Source organism: Trematomus bernacchii, unplaced genomic scaffold (genome assembly GCF_902827165.1).
Source record: "Trematomus bernacchii unplaced genomic scaffold, fTreBer1.1, whole genome shotgun sequence".
Lineage (NCBI taxonomy): Eukaryota > Metazoa > Chordata > Actinopteri > Perciformes > Nototheniidae > Trematomus > Trematomus bernacchii.
Genome location: NW_022987648.1, coordinates 15,172,836 through 15,192,479, shown reverse-complemented (window position 1 = coordinate 15,192,479; position 19,644 = coordinate 15,172,836). Strand labels below are relative to the sequence as shown.

General features: G+C 41.0%; 1 protein-coding gene across 6 annotated transcripts in view; it reads left to right on the top strand.

The window, feature by feature from the left end:
• The window catches only part of epha3 (eph receptor A3), a 96,354-nt gene that overhangs the window by 35,956 nt on the left and 40,754 nt on the right, over window positions 1-19,644 (top strand). For all 6 annotated transcript variants that reach the window (XM_034134387.1, XM_034134383.1, XM_034134385.1 and 3 more), the window contains exon 4: window positions 17,051-17,206. In XM_034134387.1, the coding sequence (XP_033990278.1) occupies window positions 17,051-17,206 (156 nt within the window). The remainder of the gene's footprint in view (window positions 1-17,050; window positions 17,207-19,644) is intronic.

The window sequence follows — 19,644 nt, the reverse complement described above, 5'->3', positions numbered from 1 at the left end:
GTGTTATAATGATGCCATCTATCATGCCTTCATCTCTCCATTCCTTTATCCCCAAACCCCTCCATCACCATCTCTGTGGCCTCATTAATTTAGCCCGGACTATTTATGGGCCTATAAAAACAATAAGGAAAGAGAAGAATTGTTTCACTGGCACGACAGAAGTTTCCAGAGCATGGGAAAGATGAGGAAGCCTGTGGAGCTAGATGGAGCATACCACATGACTTTCAGTTAATTGCACTAGATTTTAAACATCTGGTGAGATATGTTATTTGACATATCACAGCTAGCGTGTCCCATATTTTAGAATGTATGTACAAAATAAGAGATCCATGCGGACTGACTTTTAGAAGAGACCAACATGTGTTCACCAACATAGGATGTAGATTATTTAAGATATCTATTGTAATAAAGTTATATAGAGAACTGTAGCACCATGTACAATCATTATCAACAGCTTGTACTATAAAGAGTCTCAATGGATTCATTGGTCACATTTCAGATTCCTGTACTCAAATAATCAGGATTAAAATGTGTCAGAATATATCCAAAACCTGCCTCCTTACCTTCAAACTCTTTAAAAAAAAAACTGAAAGGGTTAAAAAAAAAGTGATATAACCTTTTTTTTAAGACAAATATTACTTTATTTCTGAAATAGTAGTAGTGTCGATGGTCTGTAAAGATGAAATGAATGAATGAAGATCCCGATTCCTTTGGATCTTATATTGCTTGTATCAAAATGACACTGTTATCATGTCATATAATAGAAATGGCCTTGCCTAAAAAGTTGATGTCTCAACTTGTGTCTGTAACTTATAATAGGGGCAGCTTTTACTGTGTTATCAAATTGGAAAGCAAATAATGTCATGATTGTCTCAATTTTACATACATTATTTTGATTAAATGAGCGGTATTGTTGTGGCATTTCAGCTAGCTATGTGTTATCAAATGTATCCGCACGTCCATTCTTGACAGCAATTGGTCTCTATTACCTGTTGCCTACTGGACTGTCCTTCATTCACTGTGTCCTACAGAGGATTGAACCTCAAGGACTTCCAACTGCGGGACTCTTCTCAGCCAATGAACTATAGTAACCTGTTGCTGATGTCAATAAAAAGTATGTAACAGACACTATAGACTAGTCTATATGGGGTTGTAACATGCTGCTGTTGGTTCCATTGAGGCTTATACTTGGGGCCACATGAGGCTGCATGGAGCTCAATGGGAGGCCACTCACAACGCAATGGAAGGCTGAGTTTGAGATACAAATGTTGGTTCAGGAATTTTGTAAATGGATCAATAGGTTCTTTTCGAGGGAGATCCAAGATTTTGTCATCAAGACACAAAAAATAAGTCATCAATCTTAACAAGAGCAAGGTCAAGTGCGCACGTCCATTTTCGATGGGTTGGACAGCGTCTTTTAAGATTGTGAGTTCTGTACATCTTTCATATGTTTGCGTACATGTAACCATGTTCTGCATCTGCCCGCCCTTCATGGTTTATAGGATGGACTGTCTCTGGGTGGCTGTTGCTGGTGAGAGTGGGGGTTATCATCGTTCTGCAGAGCGAAATACCATGTGTGCGCCCAGCAGGAGAACATTCCTTCTGGCCCCACGATTTCCTCAGGTCATTCATGCAGCCCTCATCCCCACTGTAATGGCATTGTCCTGGGGCTCAGCCGCCATCTCCAGGCCCCCCCACGCCTCAGCCTTTGGCCTCCCTGACAGCACTGCCCTTCAGCTGCCTGTCCACAGCACCGAGCCCTGGGTGGTTGAAGGGAAAGTGGGAGGGGTCAACAGGCTGGTGTTGGGGTTGGGTTGGGGCATGGGAGCTGTCTGTACATTCAGGTCATTTCCTACTAAAAATGAAGTGTTTATGAAGTATAATATGAATTTCATCCATGCCTGATGTAAGCTAAACTTCTCAAAGCGTGCAGGGCAATTTAGTAAATGTGTGCTTTGATTTCAATAGATGCTAAGAAGGAAATATTTTACAGGGTAGCAGTGAAAGGAAGCACTCAGTTGCATTCACCCATGAAATGGTAGAAAATGATTAACTGTTGTGTTCAACGGGAACTTCACTTTTGAGTGTCGGCAAGCTTTTCACACCTGAAGAGCTGAGAGCACCTTTTAGCATTCACAGCATCCTGCACTTAAAGTGGCAGTATATGTCCGCCTCTGCTTTCTATAGTAATGTGGAATTCACATTACAAAACAACACGTCCTTCCAGCAAACGCTTAGCTAGATAGGATAGCGCCTTTATTTAGTTAAGATACATGGATGAGGAACACAGTAGCCAGCACCTTGTAGAAAGCGAATCTGCTGCATCGACTAAGTGGATTGAAAGCAGAGGAGAAGGGACGGCATCTGTCATTACTCAACAAAGAGTATGCATCTTTTTTCTCAAAGCTTCGCCCCCTCTTTTTTCCTCTTTCTCTCTGCATTCTGTGCCTGTAAAAGAGGCTGTTCATCATTATTCAAGGACGGAGCTGATTAAAGGTGATTAAGCCCTGCCTATCCATCACGCTCGCCTTTCAGCCTGTCACTGGCCCCGGTATTAAGGGGGACACCAGTGCATGTCTGTGTGTGAGAAAGAAACCGTCCATACAGTTTTGTGGTTTCCCAGATAATCGCCATTACACTAATTGCAAATAATTCCTTGAATAGAAAATAAACAATATGCTTGGTTACTTAATAATGCACCTTCTCGCTAAAATAATACACAAAAGCATTCAAATTGGGGTTGGAACTTCAAATGGGCCGTGGCAGTCCATTCTTTACAAGACTCTTTGGCAACCCTATGATGAATGTCTGCTTTCTCCCTTGATGAATGGCGGCAGTGAGAGCCTTTCTTGCTCTCACCATTTCTCATAACATTAACCCACAGTTAGGCTATCCAATGAGGCTAAAACAGAATGATCATTTTTCCTGAACAAGCGTTAATTGATTGGTTTTGCAGGTTTCCAATTTGTGTTCACAGTTAGATGTGCCGATGGTAAGCCAACTGTTTAATGTTGTGGGAAACAATTTATCTAAAAATAATTAAATCGTAATAAGTGTTCCTGCACTTTTTGACTCCTTCTGGGGCACTGAACGCTTCTGAAGCGGCATTTAGACCATCACTGGACGCTATAACTCTCCAGCTTTTTAAGACAGGGTGAGGCAGGTTTCATTGCAGCTTTTACAGAGTGTTGAGTTAAGTTTCACTAGCTGTGGTCAGGGAGAAGTCCGTGGACGACACACACTGGCCGGTATCTGATTTCTATTAAAAGGCCAATATCATCTTGACAATGTGAGTCAGTGTGGGTTTCTGTGAGTGCTTCTCTGATTGATGGTCAGATCTGCGTGTGTGTTTGCGTGCATGGATGTGTGTTTTCTGAGTGATGCTGACTTGGCACAGATGCACTCTGTAGGCTTGGTATTTAACTCAGTTTGTATTGCTGACTCAATAAATAATAGCTTTAAAACAAGACAATATGTGTGGCCAACAGTCTTCGATGTGTTTGCTTCAGTGTATTATTTTGGGCACAGTATGGGTGTGTGTAAGCAAGAAAGGTATAGTACAGTATACTGTATTTGCACATAACAGCCACTCTGGTGAAACCTGTAAGCATTGCTCTGGGAGGATGACGACTCAAATCTGCTTTCTAACTCATGTTTCTCACTGCGATGAGCCGGGGCTCCACAGACTCTCACTGACGTTAGCTCTGCAGGGTGCCACGCAGGAAATACACTTCTGCTGAACCCGCACTTCTACAAGTGTCTCAACCCCAATCCACCGCACCCCTAGGGCACACACTCACAGAAATGAAAGTTAAGAAAGTCCTGACTGAGTGAATCCCAAGCAACAGTAATGCATGATTGTGATACCCCAAGGATTCTTTTATTTAGATTTTCTAATGCCAAACCTTTTTCGTCAATTTGTACCAAAAATCTTTATTATTATCTCAGTTTGTTCAACGTTCCTTTTGCAAACCCATTATATGATGTTACATTATTCTATTTGCATTATATTATCCTGGTCTCTCTGTAAAGATGAACAATTCTAAAACACATTTTAATTGTAATTGTATGTAGGTATACTGTCCACCTTGACACATCAAGTGTCATGGTGTATTGGAGCGAAGCTAGCACTCTCGTTTCTACAGTTGATTGTTGAGGTATTCTTTATTAAGTCAAGATCATCCATTCAATACAGGCCACTCATTCATTCATTAGAAGCAATATGTATGTAGTCATAAAGCATTACACATGCATTTTAATTCCCCAATATTTCCCTATTATGCTCTATAGATGGGGTCTTAATATAAAAATGTTATTTCTATTGCCCTCTAGTGCATTGTTTCACAAAGCTCTGATGGATCTCCATGTGATCCTTCTTGTTGTGTGTGTGTGTGTGTGTGTGTGTGTGTGTGTGTGTGTGTGTGTGTGTGTGTGTGTGTGTGTGTGTGTGTGTGTGTGTGTGTGTGTGTTCTAAGATTAGTACAGGAAATTTGTTTTGAATGGACCCATGTGAATACTATCTATGCTCGTGTCATCAATGATGACTCATCGCTTCACACACACCATGCACACACATGCTTGTTTACACTCTCAGTGGGATTCTGTGCATCTGTGCACAGTATACTTCAGTGTGTGTGTGTGTGTGTGTTTAATTTGATTGTGGAAGGTGTGCATTTCTGTGAACATATGGATTCAATGTAACGTGCAACACATAAAAGTTTACTGCTGGTATACAACATACAAGTAAAGACAAACAATCATACTCATTGGCACATGAATACACGTTTTGCACACTTGCATGTGTTTTGATTGTCTGTGTGCGGCATACGTTGCAGCAGCTGGGGATGATGGGAAAGGACGAGCCAGAAGGAAGTTGGGGAGGGGGGGGTAAGGCGAGAGTCTTGATGTGTTCTTGGATCGTGCCAGGATGTCTGGCTCTGTCTGTAGTTCACCTGCGCTGGTCTGTCACACACACACACACAAACACACTCACACTCATCCTTGCAAAAACAAATGCACACATGCATACAGTAAGAAACACACACACTTCCAAGGGCATAGCATGTAAACACACATTCTCTGATGTGTCTTTGTGTCTACCTCTATCCCATAAACATGCATAACGTACACCTACATCTCAAGATGATGATTTATAGCAAGGTTTATCTCTTTCTCCCTCTCTGTGACCCAGTAACCGCTACCCCTGGGTGCCCCCCCCCCCTCCTCCCCCTCTCAGCAGTAACACATGGTGGGACACCCCATGGTGAGGTGTGTCAGTTGCGGAGTGATTTAGCGCTCCTTTGCCCCAACCACTGCTGAGACACCTGCCCCAGGAATCCACACACACACACACACACACACACACACACACACACACACACACACACACACACACACACACACACACACACACACACACACACACACACTTTTATGCATGTATGCATTTGTACATGTGCACATAGCGGACACACATTCACATAATTCCTCACTACATTGACCTCCTAATACGAAGATAGGGTCTATTGCCTGAGGAGACCCCATTTTAATGTTTCCGTGAATCATGTGAGCTCTCAGTGGATCATGGAGTAAGAGGTTCAGTTATTAATTCCGGAATTGTTCTCGAGCCACCTAATCCTTTCCAGAGGGATGCACTGCATGCTAGGACTGGACACTGTCCCAGCATGCATTGGGTTCAAATGAGGGAAACACCCCGAAGGGTTCACCACCACCAACACCGCAAGATCACATTCTCAATAGATTCCAACCATAACATAGAACTCATTGTATGATCTATTACTGTACAGACCCAATACACTTCACAGTGGAGCCAAAGCAAATCCCAGAACCTTGGAAAGGATATTCCGTAGACCATGAATTACTGCAAGATCAGCTTATTTCGGTTATGTTCAAATTGCTAAGATTCAGCCACCATGACATGTTCTAAAATACATTTAAAATACTTCTTTATGACTACTCTACTAGAGTTTGGGACTTCCTGTGTCTTGATCTTTCAGAAGTCTTGTCTCATAAAAGAACATCACAGGTTAGTAGCGTCACCAAGAACATAACACAGATGGCTTGAATTCTCATCACTGTGAGCGGATGGGGGCTCTGACATTGGCATGAATCTGTGAATGTGATTATTATTTTGTGAAACGAAACCTTGATCAAATTGCGTCTCGTTTTATCCCCGCGGCATGCACGAGAATCCTATTAGCCACCTCCGGCATGGGTTACACAGAGGAATTCTCAGACCTTAACAAATAGATTCTGACCTTCCCTCGTTTGTCATAGAGATTCTTAGGGTGTTGTTCACTTTCAAGGTGAGAATTAATGAGGTGAATGGGAAATATTTGGTTATGCGTGAGTTAATGAGATATGGTCAGGAAAGCTGTTTTGAATATGGTGTTATATGGTTGCGAAATGAAGTGGATTTAGAGGAATATTTTGGATGATATTATTCCACCCTATGCCACTCCTAACATTTCTGCCTACATTGCTGATTTCTATTAAAAACCTGTATGCACCACCAGCAGATGCATCCATTACAGTGTTTTTTTAAATCTAAGAAATGTACCTTTCAATGAATGAACGGAAAGTAAAAAGTATTTAAAAGTGGAGAAGTAAAGTTTTAGCTACAGTGGAACAGTGGAAACTAACAGTGGATAAAATCGTTATGGATCATATCCCTGTTTTCATGATAGTTTATGTTGTCGCCCGTAGCAACAGATGTAAACCAGATGTCGGAATTTTAGACCGCAGAGCAACAGTGTAGACGTTATTCTTCAGCATTAAATCACCTGTATTCCTCATGATATTCAACAAAAAGTATGTGTTTATCAGATTTGAGTTCAGGAAAGCACATCCTAACTTTATCGCTAGGTAAGGTAATAGAAAACAACAGCTAGTTGTCATTTTGAAACAGTTTAGTCCCAGCTTCCATTCTTCAGTGTAGTGCAGATCCCACTGAGAGTAACACGGTGGGTAATATGAAATCCAGAATGTCATGTTTTGTGAAGTGCGAGGAGCCTGGAGGCTCTTTAACATATGGCAGCAGCAGCAGCAGAGGCTTGTGTGTAGGTGTCTGTCAGCGTTTGCATATGCGTATGTGTTTACGTGTGTGTCCTTCAACCGTCCTCAGGTGTCCCAGCAGTAAAAGTGGTCTTCCCTAGTGGGCTTTTCTACAGATCTCCACCCAGACCCCAGCAGGCGGTGTAGCTTCTCCCCGGCTCAAAATCAGCAACCATATGGACACCTCTTCATCTGTATAACATTGGACACTAGAGAGACCTCAAAGTTGAGTTAGAGCGCAAGTCCTTTTTATAAGAGGTACAGTTGATGATAAACAGCTGCACTTACATTAAGTGTTGCTTATGTCTAAATACAATATCTTTAAAATAAAAATAAAAGCAGAACTATATGAGTGTAATGATGTAATCCTTTCTCAAATAGCAGTTACATCATCTCAAAAAACTTTAACCTAAAATGATACATACTTTAATAATACTTTCAGTTTGTTTTTCATCAAAATGAAGTCCAGACACTTCACCTCACTGTCAACATTGACTTCCATTCTAGTCTTCATCAGTTTTATAATAAATGATATTGAAACATACATAATATGAGAAGTTTAGAATAGTGTAGTTGCCTGTGTTTGCCTTACACTACTATGATTATAAAAGAGCCTAAAATCAATGTTTGTATTTAAGTCTTGCCTGCCGACTGAGCACATAGAGTGAAGTGGGTCACCACCATTGTGTGGCTGTGTGTGTGTGTGTGTGTGTGTGTGTGTGTGTGTGTGTGTGTGTGTGTGTGTGTGTGTGTGTGTGTGTGTGTGTGTGTGTGTGTGTGTGTGTGTGTGTGTGTGTGTGTGTGTGTGTGTGTGTGTGTGTGGCTGTGTGTGTGTATGGGTCCAGCAGCATTGTAGGTGGCCTATTTTCTCTTAAAGTAGAGAGCGTGTCCTCTCTGGCACTGGTCAATAAAGCTGTCCTGGGGCACATAAAGAGGACCTGGCCCTCACACACACACACAAACACACATATTCACTTGTCGTCGAAAGATGCATATGGAATTAGAATAATTACCTAGAGCTTTTCATACTTGTTTACCATACATTTATTCCTCTCCCACTCTTTCTTTCACCCTTTTATTTCCCTTTTGATTCATTATAAAGCCCTTTCTCTGGTTATACATAAGTCAAATTTAGATTTTAATGTAAAGAGATTACATTTTTTTATTACTAAAATAAGGTAAATGCATTCTGAAGGAAAACGTTCACATAACTTTAGAATTGTATTCAATAACATCACTGACTTGTCAATGGAAAACCAAGCAAAGGAAATCTGTCAACATCAACGTTCCCATATCAACCTGGAAAAGGAACATGGTTGCCATCGGCTACTATTGTCACTCATGGGATTATGGCACAATGGTCTGTCCTGCTCTAAATCACCCAGATGACGACAGCTAGTGTGTTTGTTGTGTGCTCGGTGTACATGGCCGGTTATCTGTTGCATTCAATGCAGTACAATTGTGCTGTAAAGGATTAGCAGAGGCAGATGGGTTTAAGGACGGTTAGCGTGTTTCCAAGGAGCGTAACAGTGGTATGTGCATGTGTGTGTGTGTGTGTGTGTGTGTGTGTGTGTGTGTGTGTGTGTGTGTGTGTGTGTGTGTGTGTGTGTGTGTGTGTGTGTGTGTGTGTGTGTGTGTGTGTGTTTGTCGAAGTGAGAGAGCATTGAGAGGTCAGTGCCATCTTCAAATACACCACAATGCATGCATACACACACACAGATACACACGTATGAGTGTATTTGCTTTGGGAAAAACAGTGAGATGGGTCCAGACAAATAGGTTTATTGTTGGTGTGTGTGCACAGTGAGTGTGGGAATGTGCAAATGTGTTATTGTCATTTTGATTGGGGCTTCCCTCTCTTTCCCTGTCTGTCCCTCTATGCTCAAACTCCTCCACCCTCTCTTCCTTCTCCATCTTCCCATCTATTACACTCACACATCTTGGGGTAACAAAGCGATCAATATGAACAGCAATGATAACAGATACATGTGTGGTAAAGTTGTGAAATGACCTCAGTGTGTGTGTGTGTGTGTGTGTGTGTGTGTGTGTGTGTGTGTGTGTGTGTGTGTGTGTGTGTCTGTGTGTATGTGTGTCTGGAGGTTGTGTGTGTGCTGCTTCGTCCTGGATTTTCTTACTGACCCGGCTGATCTCTGAAGTGTGGAGGGTGTATGAAACAGTTATTGCATCCTTGATGGATACAGCGGGGAGTTGATCCATGCCTCTGCGTGTGTGGGGTTTGTACAGTACTTGCCCTGTCTTGCCCCAGTTTATTGTCCTTCACAATACAGCTGCTTGACACACACACACACACACACACACACACACACACACACACACACACACACACACACACACACACACACACACACACACACACACAAGCGTGCTTTTTTAATAAAAGCGCTGTTTTCTCTGTCATGCTCCATTTATTTAGTTTTAAGGAGAGGTATAACATGCAGCATCCTTCTATAATATAATAATACAGTTTCATACACTAAATAGAGACACAGTAGTAATTTCCAAAGTGACTTGCAATTTAAATATCACTTTGTTATTTGTATGAACAATTAAAATGTGAGTAGTTATAATGGAATCATTAAAGGCATTCAAAAAAGTGACATTATACTGTGAACAATTCTCCGTTTACACAGCTGTGCTTTCTTTTGTTAGATTTAAAGGGTCTCTGGCTGACAGTGCAGCAACTGCAGCAAACAATTCAATTCATTATGTTACATTCACATCAGATATGTTGGTTGTGCTAACTTCCCCTTGAGCGGAGCTTTAAAAGAGAGAAGGGAGGAACAAAGAGAGGTCAGTTTGAGTCTGTTTTATGAACGTCGTACTGCAATATGATGGCCAATATATGATACAATTAAAATGTAATTTAAAGCAGGCAGCACACTTTGGCTAAACTGCCTGTTTGATGATTACATAACATTAATTACTAACAGACTTCTATTCTGCTGGAAACACAGTAAATGTGCTTTTATGTGCTCCAGTAGTTTTACCTTTGGACAATGAAGTAGAAAAGATGTACTATGACACACAACATCGCAGGTGGCTTGAATCATAAAAACCTGAGGAACACACACACACACACACACACGCACACACACACACACACACGCACGCACACACACACACACACACACACACACACACACACACACACACACACACACACACACACACACACACACACAAACAGTATTTGGTCTGTTCTTATGATAATGTGACTTTTTGGCTTGGAGTGTTTTTACTTCCAAACACGTGTGTCCTGTCTGCTACAATACATGTCATGCAGCCCTTCCTCACCTTGCATTTGTTCCTCCTCCTCCACCTCCTCCACCACCTCTATTTCACCTACTCACATCCTCCCCCTCTACCTCCCTTCATCCTCCTCTACTTCCCTTCGTCTTCCTCTTATCCTCCTCATCAGTCCGCTTTATTATGCAAATCAGTATTGGATCAGATCACTTAATTAAGCTTCACCATGCCAGCACACCCACACACACAGAGTCACACTCACACTCACACACACAAACACATTTCACACAGATACAAACTCCTGGTGGTTGTGTGGTATAATGATTAGTATTCTGGACTCTGAATCACACTCACACATACACACGCAGACACACACACACATACACACGCAGACACACACACACACACACACACACACACACACACACACACACACACACACACACACACACACACACACACACATACACACACACACACACACATACACACACACACACACACACACACACACACACACACACACACACACACACACACACTGGTGCATCTAGGCAGCAGAAGAGTCTCTTTGAGTGTGCAGAGATAAGCAGACTTGAATAGCGGGGTCTCTCCAGGCCATTAGCCTGCAGTTAGCATCACAAACTCAGATCTGGCCCTCCACATCCTCCCAGCTGAAGGAAGCCAACTGCTTAATTTATATTGCTGCTGAAAATGCAGCCTATGAGGTCATGGCAATGATATAACTGAAAGAGCAGGGTCAGACATTGATTTGGTGTCTCATTTTTGGATTCTCTGGAAAAGCTAGATGCGCACTGTTGCTAGTTGTCCCATCACTGAGCTGGTTTATTGCTAGTTTTAGCGAGACATTTTAACTAAGATTGAGTTTATTTAAAACAAGGTGTTTTCACAATCAAAGGATCAGTATTTCCTTATTGTTTCATCTTTTGCCATGTCCTTTTAGATTTTGCTCGGATTAGATTGTGCTTAGATTTGCTTCCTTAGATAAAACAATAATTCAAAATCACCATTTATTCACTATTGTATATCCTTAAAGTGTTCAAGAAATTGAAAGGGCACATTTTCTTTGAAATGTGTCAATGGTGAGCTCACTCAGTGCCAGATTTGTCTAAGATCATAGACTTGATTCCTTCATCATCTACCCTTGATGTACAGAGTTCACCCATTTCATACTATTCCAGCGAGAAGTGATGAAGTTGAACAGTAACTGGGACAGACATGCAGATCAACAAAGAAACCACTAAATAGTGCTGATGTTGCTTCTTTATCCCATCTGATCCATCCTTTATTTCAGTCCTGTGTTGACACAGCATGAATTTAAACACAATATATTTTTACACAATATAATATAATCAGAAAATGCAACAAAAAGAGCTGAGAGCCCATTGCAGGCTTTTGTTATATTATGATTAGCTTTGGCAGCAATCATCAGAATAACTTAGGTACAAGGTTTGGTTTGGAAGCGTCGGCAGTGGCTCTGGGAATTTGTAAAAGAACGTAATCACTATTCCACTCCGACTGGCCAACAACAGCACATCGATCCTCAAAAAAACTGACATAAGAATAAAATCCATTGTGTTCCCAATGTGGTTATCATTGCAAATCATTAAACATAAGAGAGATGGAAAATGTAGCAATTTGCCGCAAGACACAACCTATCATTTATGATGATTGGTGTCATTTTGATCTCTTACAAATAATGAGTTAATTGCATTAGGTTACGGACATATTAGCTTTAGCAAATTGATTGTAATTTGGCTTAAGTGATGTCTGTGTCCCTTTGTCTGTTGGAGAGAACTGGAGCCATTATTACATTAATGTGATAGACCTGTGCGTTTGTTATGAAGACGTTCTCCGGCTTAAGTCTTCCAGGTTTTAATATATCAGTACAGATTAAAATGTGTTATACCTGCTGATCTCTCATAATCCTTTGGTAAAATGAAGTTCCTTTAGAATTGTAAACATGCCATAAGTCTTTGATCCAGCATTTAACACACCTTAACTCTCCTGATGTTTGAATTCATGGTGATAAGATCATCATAACTGCATTAGTAAAGATGTAGTTATGATTATATTTGTATGTATTTTCTCATTAGCTAATATTATGCATGTGTCATACTATGATACACAGTTTTTAACAATTACTCAATTATACGGAAACGAACATTTCCCACCAAAATTTGCCGTGGTTCCATAAAAGACGTTGACCTTTTCCAGATTTCTGTGGCTGGTTGTTTGTTGGCCCAAAGCGGGTTAGCATGGCAGGGGGCGAGATGTTTACTGTTGCCATGTTTCCAGTAACAGTACAAGTGGCTCCGGATAAGACCTCCAGCCAAATGCCTAAGCTGTCAAAGTAAATAACTTTTCCATTTCAAAGAGAGCTATTCCAATTAGGTTAAAAAGCAAAAGAGCAAAAGAAAGAGCAGGGAAAGCCACAGAAAAGAACCGGAGAAGGGTGGGCAGGAGGAAAGGGAGGTTGAGACGGAAGAAGATGGAAGGGGAGGAGAGAGGGAGGGAAAGTCATTGGGATCTTGTCGGATTGAAAAAGAAAAGAGGCGGAGGTAGTATGGAAACAGGAAATCAATTGTTGGGTCTGTGTTTTGCTCCAGCTGCAGCTAGACTAAACCTCTGAGTGTGCGTGAGAGAGAACGGGAGAGAAATGAAGATGAAAATTGAAGATTCTGACGGGGGGGAAAAAAGAGGTCAAGAGAAGATGTGGAAATAATCAATGTACCAGTAACCAGGGAGGTCAAGGTCAGAGGGACAAAAGTCATGTGAGAAACTTGATCACATTTTTCTGATGATTACGGTACATTTTACTAAAGGCTTATCAATTAAAATCAATAGATAATGATGGAATGGATCTGTAATTCTTGACTTGTTTAACTGCAATCACAAACCATTCCATTTATCTTTGAAAACTAAAACTGTGATATATCTTTGCTTTAGAACCACCAATTTAAGTTATCTGCGTTGTCTCAAATTCACAAAAATCCGCCCCATTCCAAAGAAGCATCGTAACAAAATCCTGTCTCACCAAGGTCAGGTGGGGTTGTCAACACGTAGTAAAAAAGAGGGAGTGCATGTGACCACTACACCACCCAGCAGTCACGTTAATTATTGATGATGGTGTCCCATGACCTAGGCTATTGATTGAGCAAATTGGTTATTTTACAACCTCCATATCATGTGGCAGCTGCAGCTGCATGTGTGTCTGTGTGTCTGTGTGTCTGTGTGTCAGTGTGTACTTCTCTTTCAAAGTGAATGAAGAGATTGTGTTTCGGCTGTCATTATGTGGAAAGTAGCAAGACATTGTGTTATACCCCTGTGAGTATGAAGAATCTCAACTTGTGTGTGTGTGTTAGATATGTGTGTATAACAAAAAACGACTTACAAGTGAACAGTCGTCCTTACATGCTGTCCCTGTTGCTGATATTGATTTGAAAATAAATAAAAGATGATTCCACGGGGATAACCTTGATATTTTTAATTAATCACACACACTCTGTCATCCGGAGAGGTGCTGCGTTTCCTCTCCTGGGGCGCACACACACACACACACACACACACACACACACACACACACACACACACACACACACACACACACACACACACACACACACACACACACACACACACACACACACACACACACACACACACACACACACACACACACTGCTGGTGTATGTCACTGTAACACTTCTCAGTTCTCCTCTAGATGAGTAGTTAACCTCCTGCGAGCTGAATCTGATTTAACCATCAGCCTCTGTCAGAGCTACCCTGGCAGAAGAAACGGGGCCTGTATTATCCTTTTCCAACTGTTATAAAAATACTTTTAGGGTTTGCGGTCAAGCATATACAACATATCACTATACTGTCATATGAAAACCTCATACCGTAAGTGCAGCTTTGGTTATTGATTTTTTACATTGAGAGTTTATGGGATCCTCTCAGTGCCTAATAAGTTTCTCGGCTGTGTTAGACACTTAAAAGTCCCAGTGTATTTTTTACTTGGAAATGAGGCTGTTTTTCTTACGCTCGTGGAGTGTTGACTTGCCAAAGTCATTCGTCCATGTATAGTATGTTAAGTTCCCCCAGCATTAACAGAGGGCCATGCTTAAAGGATAATGTGGTGATATTAAATATTTTCCATAATATTAACAAATGGATCCTACTAAAAAGTATATTTTGGCCTAGCTAAAGAATAACAGCACATTACTTCTTAAATATATTACAGTAAAACCATCTAATGAGGCACACAATTGCACAGAATGACTTGTTCCGTCATTGAAATAAGTATGAGTTATGTAGTTTGATGTTTGCCAGTCCTGCAAACTCTCAGTACCACAACTAATGCTCAAAATGCATATTAATCCACAACTGAAAATAGTCCCCGACAAAAGCTGCCTTTTTCCTGTGTGAGTAATGTTAAAAACTGTAATGTCCTGCCGTTGAAGGAAATACAAAATATATTTCTGTGACCTTATAAGAAATGTTTATTTTTTTAATTGGGCCTAAACTATAGACAGATTTGGAAAGTCCAAAAGTACAAAGCCTACAGCCTTATATATGCAGATGCATACAAGTTCTTGTTCAGTCCCATTTGTCTCAATCTGTTATTATAGCAGAACAAGAACTTAAATATTATCCACATTGTTATCATAAATATGATTAGGGACTTTGGAATAAGAAAGCCAAAGATGTATTGGCACCACATTTACCTGTGAATATGAATAACTCCATAATTGATTAGTTTCTAATCCGCAGTGAGATCAATGCTGGGAGTTCATACACAAGAGTATATACGGTACCTAAATGGAAACAGATCCAGTTGGACTGGAGCCCAGTGCTTTAACTATCCAATGAATACAGTGAAAGGATCTTTGTTTGGTGTTATATAGGGGTGAACTGTCAGGGGCATGTGTGCTCTGTCAGAGGTTGTTTATGGATAGAGGGATCAAATCTCAGTCTGCCACTGTTATGAGATTAATTCATTCTAACTTTTGTCTTTTCAAACACACTCCTGTTTTATGTTCTCTGTTCATTTCTGCTGACCCTGCGGCTATCTCGCTGCTTCTCTTACCTGATTGGCTGGAGCTGCTGGCTGTCACGTCTAATTTCCTGGTGCGTCCCCCAATCAGGGTGGTCTGTTTTGTGTGGGTCAGCAAGTGTTGTGGTTGTCATTCCATCAGTATGATTATATTGGGCTGTTTAAACCCGCTTCACATTCTATTACTCTCTCCCCCACACACACACACACACACACACACACGCACACACACACACACACACACACACACACACACACACACACACACACACGCACACACACACACACACACACACACTGAGTTAAGGGGAGGTAGAAGAGTGTTTAGTGCAGCATGGGACCTTGGTGTGCCGTGTCAGTGATGAATATGGCTTTTACAGAAGTGTGTTGTCCACCACTGGGATCTGTCAGAGCTGTTCTGCTGAGCCCACACATTCTGCTGGCTCAATGCTGTTGGGGCAGGCCATTTCTTTAATCTAGAGTGTGTGTGTGTGTGTCAGTGACAGTAGAGAAAGGGGGGGATAGAGAGACCGCTTGTTTGTCCGTGTTCAACAGTCTCAAGTTTGCATTTTAATGAACACTAGGTGCTTGCTTTATTTATTGCATAATGAGTCAACACTAGCCTGCTTGCCCAAGCCTTTTTGCAATATGTATGTTTCATAAAATTATAGGCAAATGCTGCTTAAAATCATTTGACCTGTTTCTTGATGTTGCAGTTACTGTGTAGAAGAAATACCTCTAGTTCTTGGAAGAGCAATGCTGTTGGTCATGGGCAGTAAAAATGGACCTAACCATCACGGATATAGGTTTTCTTGTCGGCTTCAATGCTTTGTTTCCCATCAACAAGTCTACATAAGTTGACAATGTTTTCAACATGTGTGAGAGAAGAACTAAAGAGGACACAAGAGTGCAGTGGAACTAAATGAATAGAGAAAGGATAGAAGAAAAAAACAAGGGGAAAGTTGTGTTTGATCTTCTTCCTACACACACACACACACACACACACACACACACACACACACACACACACACACACACACACACACACTAACACAGATACACACACACACACACACACACACACACACACACACACACACACACACACACACACACACACACACACACATGCAATATACTTTGCACAGGTGGAGTGTCACCCCACTTGCACATATTGCAACAGATTTGTGTGTGAGTAGGAGTTAAAAGAGCTGCTGAGTGCAGATTTAACACCAGCGATATTTAAAGAGAGCAGCCCTTTTATCTGAGGGGACAATTTGCATTATTCATGTTACGCCTTCTGAGAGATGAAGAGACCGAGAAATAGAGACAAAGCAGAGAATTATTGTTTCCTACCAGCAGTCAATGGCTTCTTCTTACATTAACAGAAGATTTACATGCAGTCCTCTACTCGCAGTTTGCTTGTGTGTGTGTGTGTGTGTGTGTGTGTGTGTGTGTGTGTGTGTGTGTGTGTGTGTGTGTGTGTGTGTGTGAGTGCATTAAATAACCCCTATCTTTCACTTCTTACTTGTTGTAGGTGCTCCAGGGGGAAAGAACGCGGCTATTAAAAAGGTATCGATGTGCTGCTTCAGCATGACACTCATGCATCTGTCTGTGTTCTTTTGTGTCCAGTGTGCAGGGCGGGCTTCTACAAATCGAATCTTGGAAATATGGAGTGTTCCAAGTGTCCACCTCATAGTTTCTCTCACCACGAGGGGTCGCTGCACTGTGGCTGTGAGAAAAACTACTTCCGTGCCGAGGGAGACCCTGCATCCATGGCCTGTACCCGTAAGTGTGCCTTCATATTAAAGTTATGATTTCAGCAGCATTTGGAACCATCTGATATATCATGTGAGGGGTGACATCCTGATACAGTGCAGGTTCCTCCCTTGCTGCAGATACTCGTGTACTTTTTCTATGAGATAGCCCCGAGACCAGAGGAGCCCTCCAATGTGATATGGGAGGATTTTTCTCATAGCCCATATAACATGCTATATGAATCATATATTAACATTAAGCCTTTAAGAGATGTTGAAACCCATTCATTTGGCTGTCATTGTGTTTTAGATTATTTTCACACTTTGCAAAATAACATTTCTGTCCAAATCAAATTTATTTATATACCCCAACATTACAAATTACACATTTGTCTCATACAGCATGCGACACCATCTGTTCTTGGACCCTTGCAGGGGAAAAAGAAAAGTCCCTCCAAAAAAAACACAATTAATGGGAAAATAAATGGAAGAAACCTCAGGGAGAGGAGGGATCCATCTGTTAGGATGAACAGACATAGTATAGATGTTGTGTTTATGACAAAATAGACATTAAAAATGACAAAAATAATAATGGGAATGGCACTGGATGGACAAGAAAGAAGATATCTCATGAAAAACGATATTGCGTTTATGCATTTAATGTGCAAATTGAATCCAGAAGCTTGTACTGGTTCTGATGGAAAGAGCCTAACAGTGTTTTCAGGGTATTGTTCTACTCAGCGGGATTTCATTTATAGTTGGAATTGTACGGATAATCCAATTGAAGATTCCCAATTCACCAGTAAAATATATTACAAACAGACCAAGAGCATTCTTTAACATTCCTTATTTATTTAAAGGTCACCAAAGCCATGATTGCTCAAGAACATTTGATCACCTTTACAGCTCTCTACATGATTCTCTTTTGTCCTCCTCTGATGCAAATGGACTGCAGATGCCTCCTGCAGCAAGCTTTCCAAAAAGCATTCCCTGTAAACCGATAAATCACTGCATTCCCTGATGTCAGGTTATGGAGATATCCGTTACTAAACGGGCTAGGAAGAAGAAGAAGTGCTTACACCGTGTGGAGGACAGTACAACATGCAAATGGACGCCCTGAGACAGAGACAGGCTCCTAATTAGAAAGGCAGTCACGGCATGTCCCTGTTGTGATTATCTCGACGCCATCTTGTCAACTAGGCAAATTCCACCTCATTGGGACAGATTGAGCGACGTGGGGCCTGCAAATGAATAGATAAGTTCTTAGGAGATAATGATCATGATTATACTGTTAGCGGTGGGATAGAGGTTGTTTAGAATTGACTCTGGAAAACTGAAAATGTTGGCAGGAAGTAAGAGAACTAAACTCTTATGACGAAAAATGAAGAAAAACACACTTGAATCCGTATGGTATTTTCCGCTGTATTCAACATGGGACACTTATGAAACAGCTGTTGTAGCAGTGTATAAGGTATGTCTACTCCCAAGAATTCTGTTCCACCAATTAAAAATGCATCAATACACCCCCTCCGTCCCAGAGCACCTCCTTCAATTTTAAACAAAAATGTGCTGGTCTTCCTATCTGAGCATCACCAACAATGTAACTTGTAAACAAACTCAGGGAAATCCCTTTTTTTAAGTAAGGCTGGAATGGGCCTAAAGAGAATTACCAAAACACACATCCTCGGGTTTTACGCTCCGTAACTCATGTCACATGTTAATCTCGATGTCGATGTATTATTTTGACGTTTCGGAATTAGTGTATGATTGGCTGCATGTGTACATGTGCATGCCTGTGCAGGTATACCTTGTATGCATTACAGGGCCAAGAGTTTGATGTGGTCAGGAGAGTTAGCTGTGTCGGTGAGCCAGAGGACTGTCAGGGTTAGTGTTAGTTTAGTAAAGAAAATATCATCTCATGATTACCGATACACAAAGTAGGGTGACATATACATACAGTTGGGTGCAATAATTAGTTGTTTTCTCTCTGTTAGTGGAAGGAGTAATAGTTTTTAATAGTTTATCTGAACAATTCATTTGTGATTATTGCGAGAATTCCCTTGATTGTTTGTTCTGATGGTCAATAGTTGAGAAAGATTTCACATGTATTATGAGATACGCTGCCTGTTGTACTTTTAATCAAATGTGCCTCATTAAATTGTGTTTAAATATAGAAACAGGACATATTACTCTTAAGATTTGGTGATTTCGATGAGGCTTAAGAACAAGCTTTATAGTTCTAAAACTATTCATAATCATAAATCGTGTTGATTTGCTATTTAAATGAAACTGGTATCCAAAAAAGCCTAATGCAATAGCCAATACTTAGATTGCTCCTCCAGTATGATCTATTTGTGTATTTAACTCATTTTATTAAGCTTTTTCAATAAGAAACCTGCTTAGGGCAGATCAATCAGTCCAGGAGCTGCAGAAATGAGTCATGCTGACATGACTTCTTAAGAAATGCTC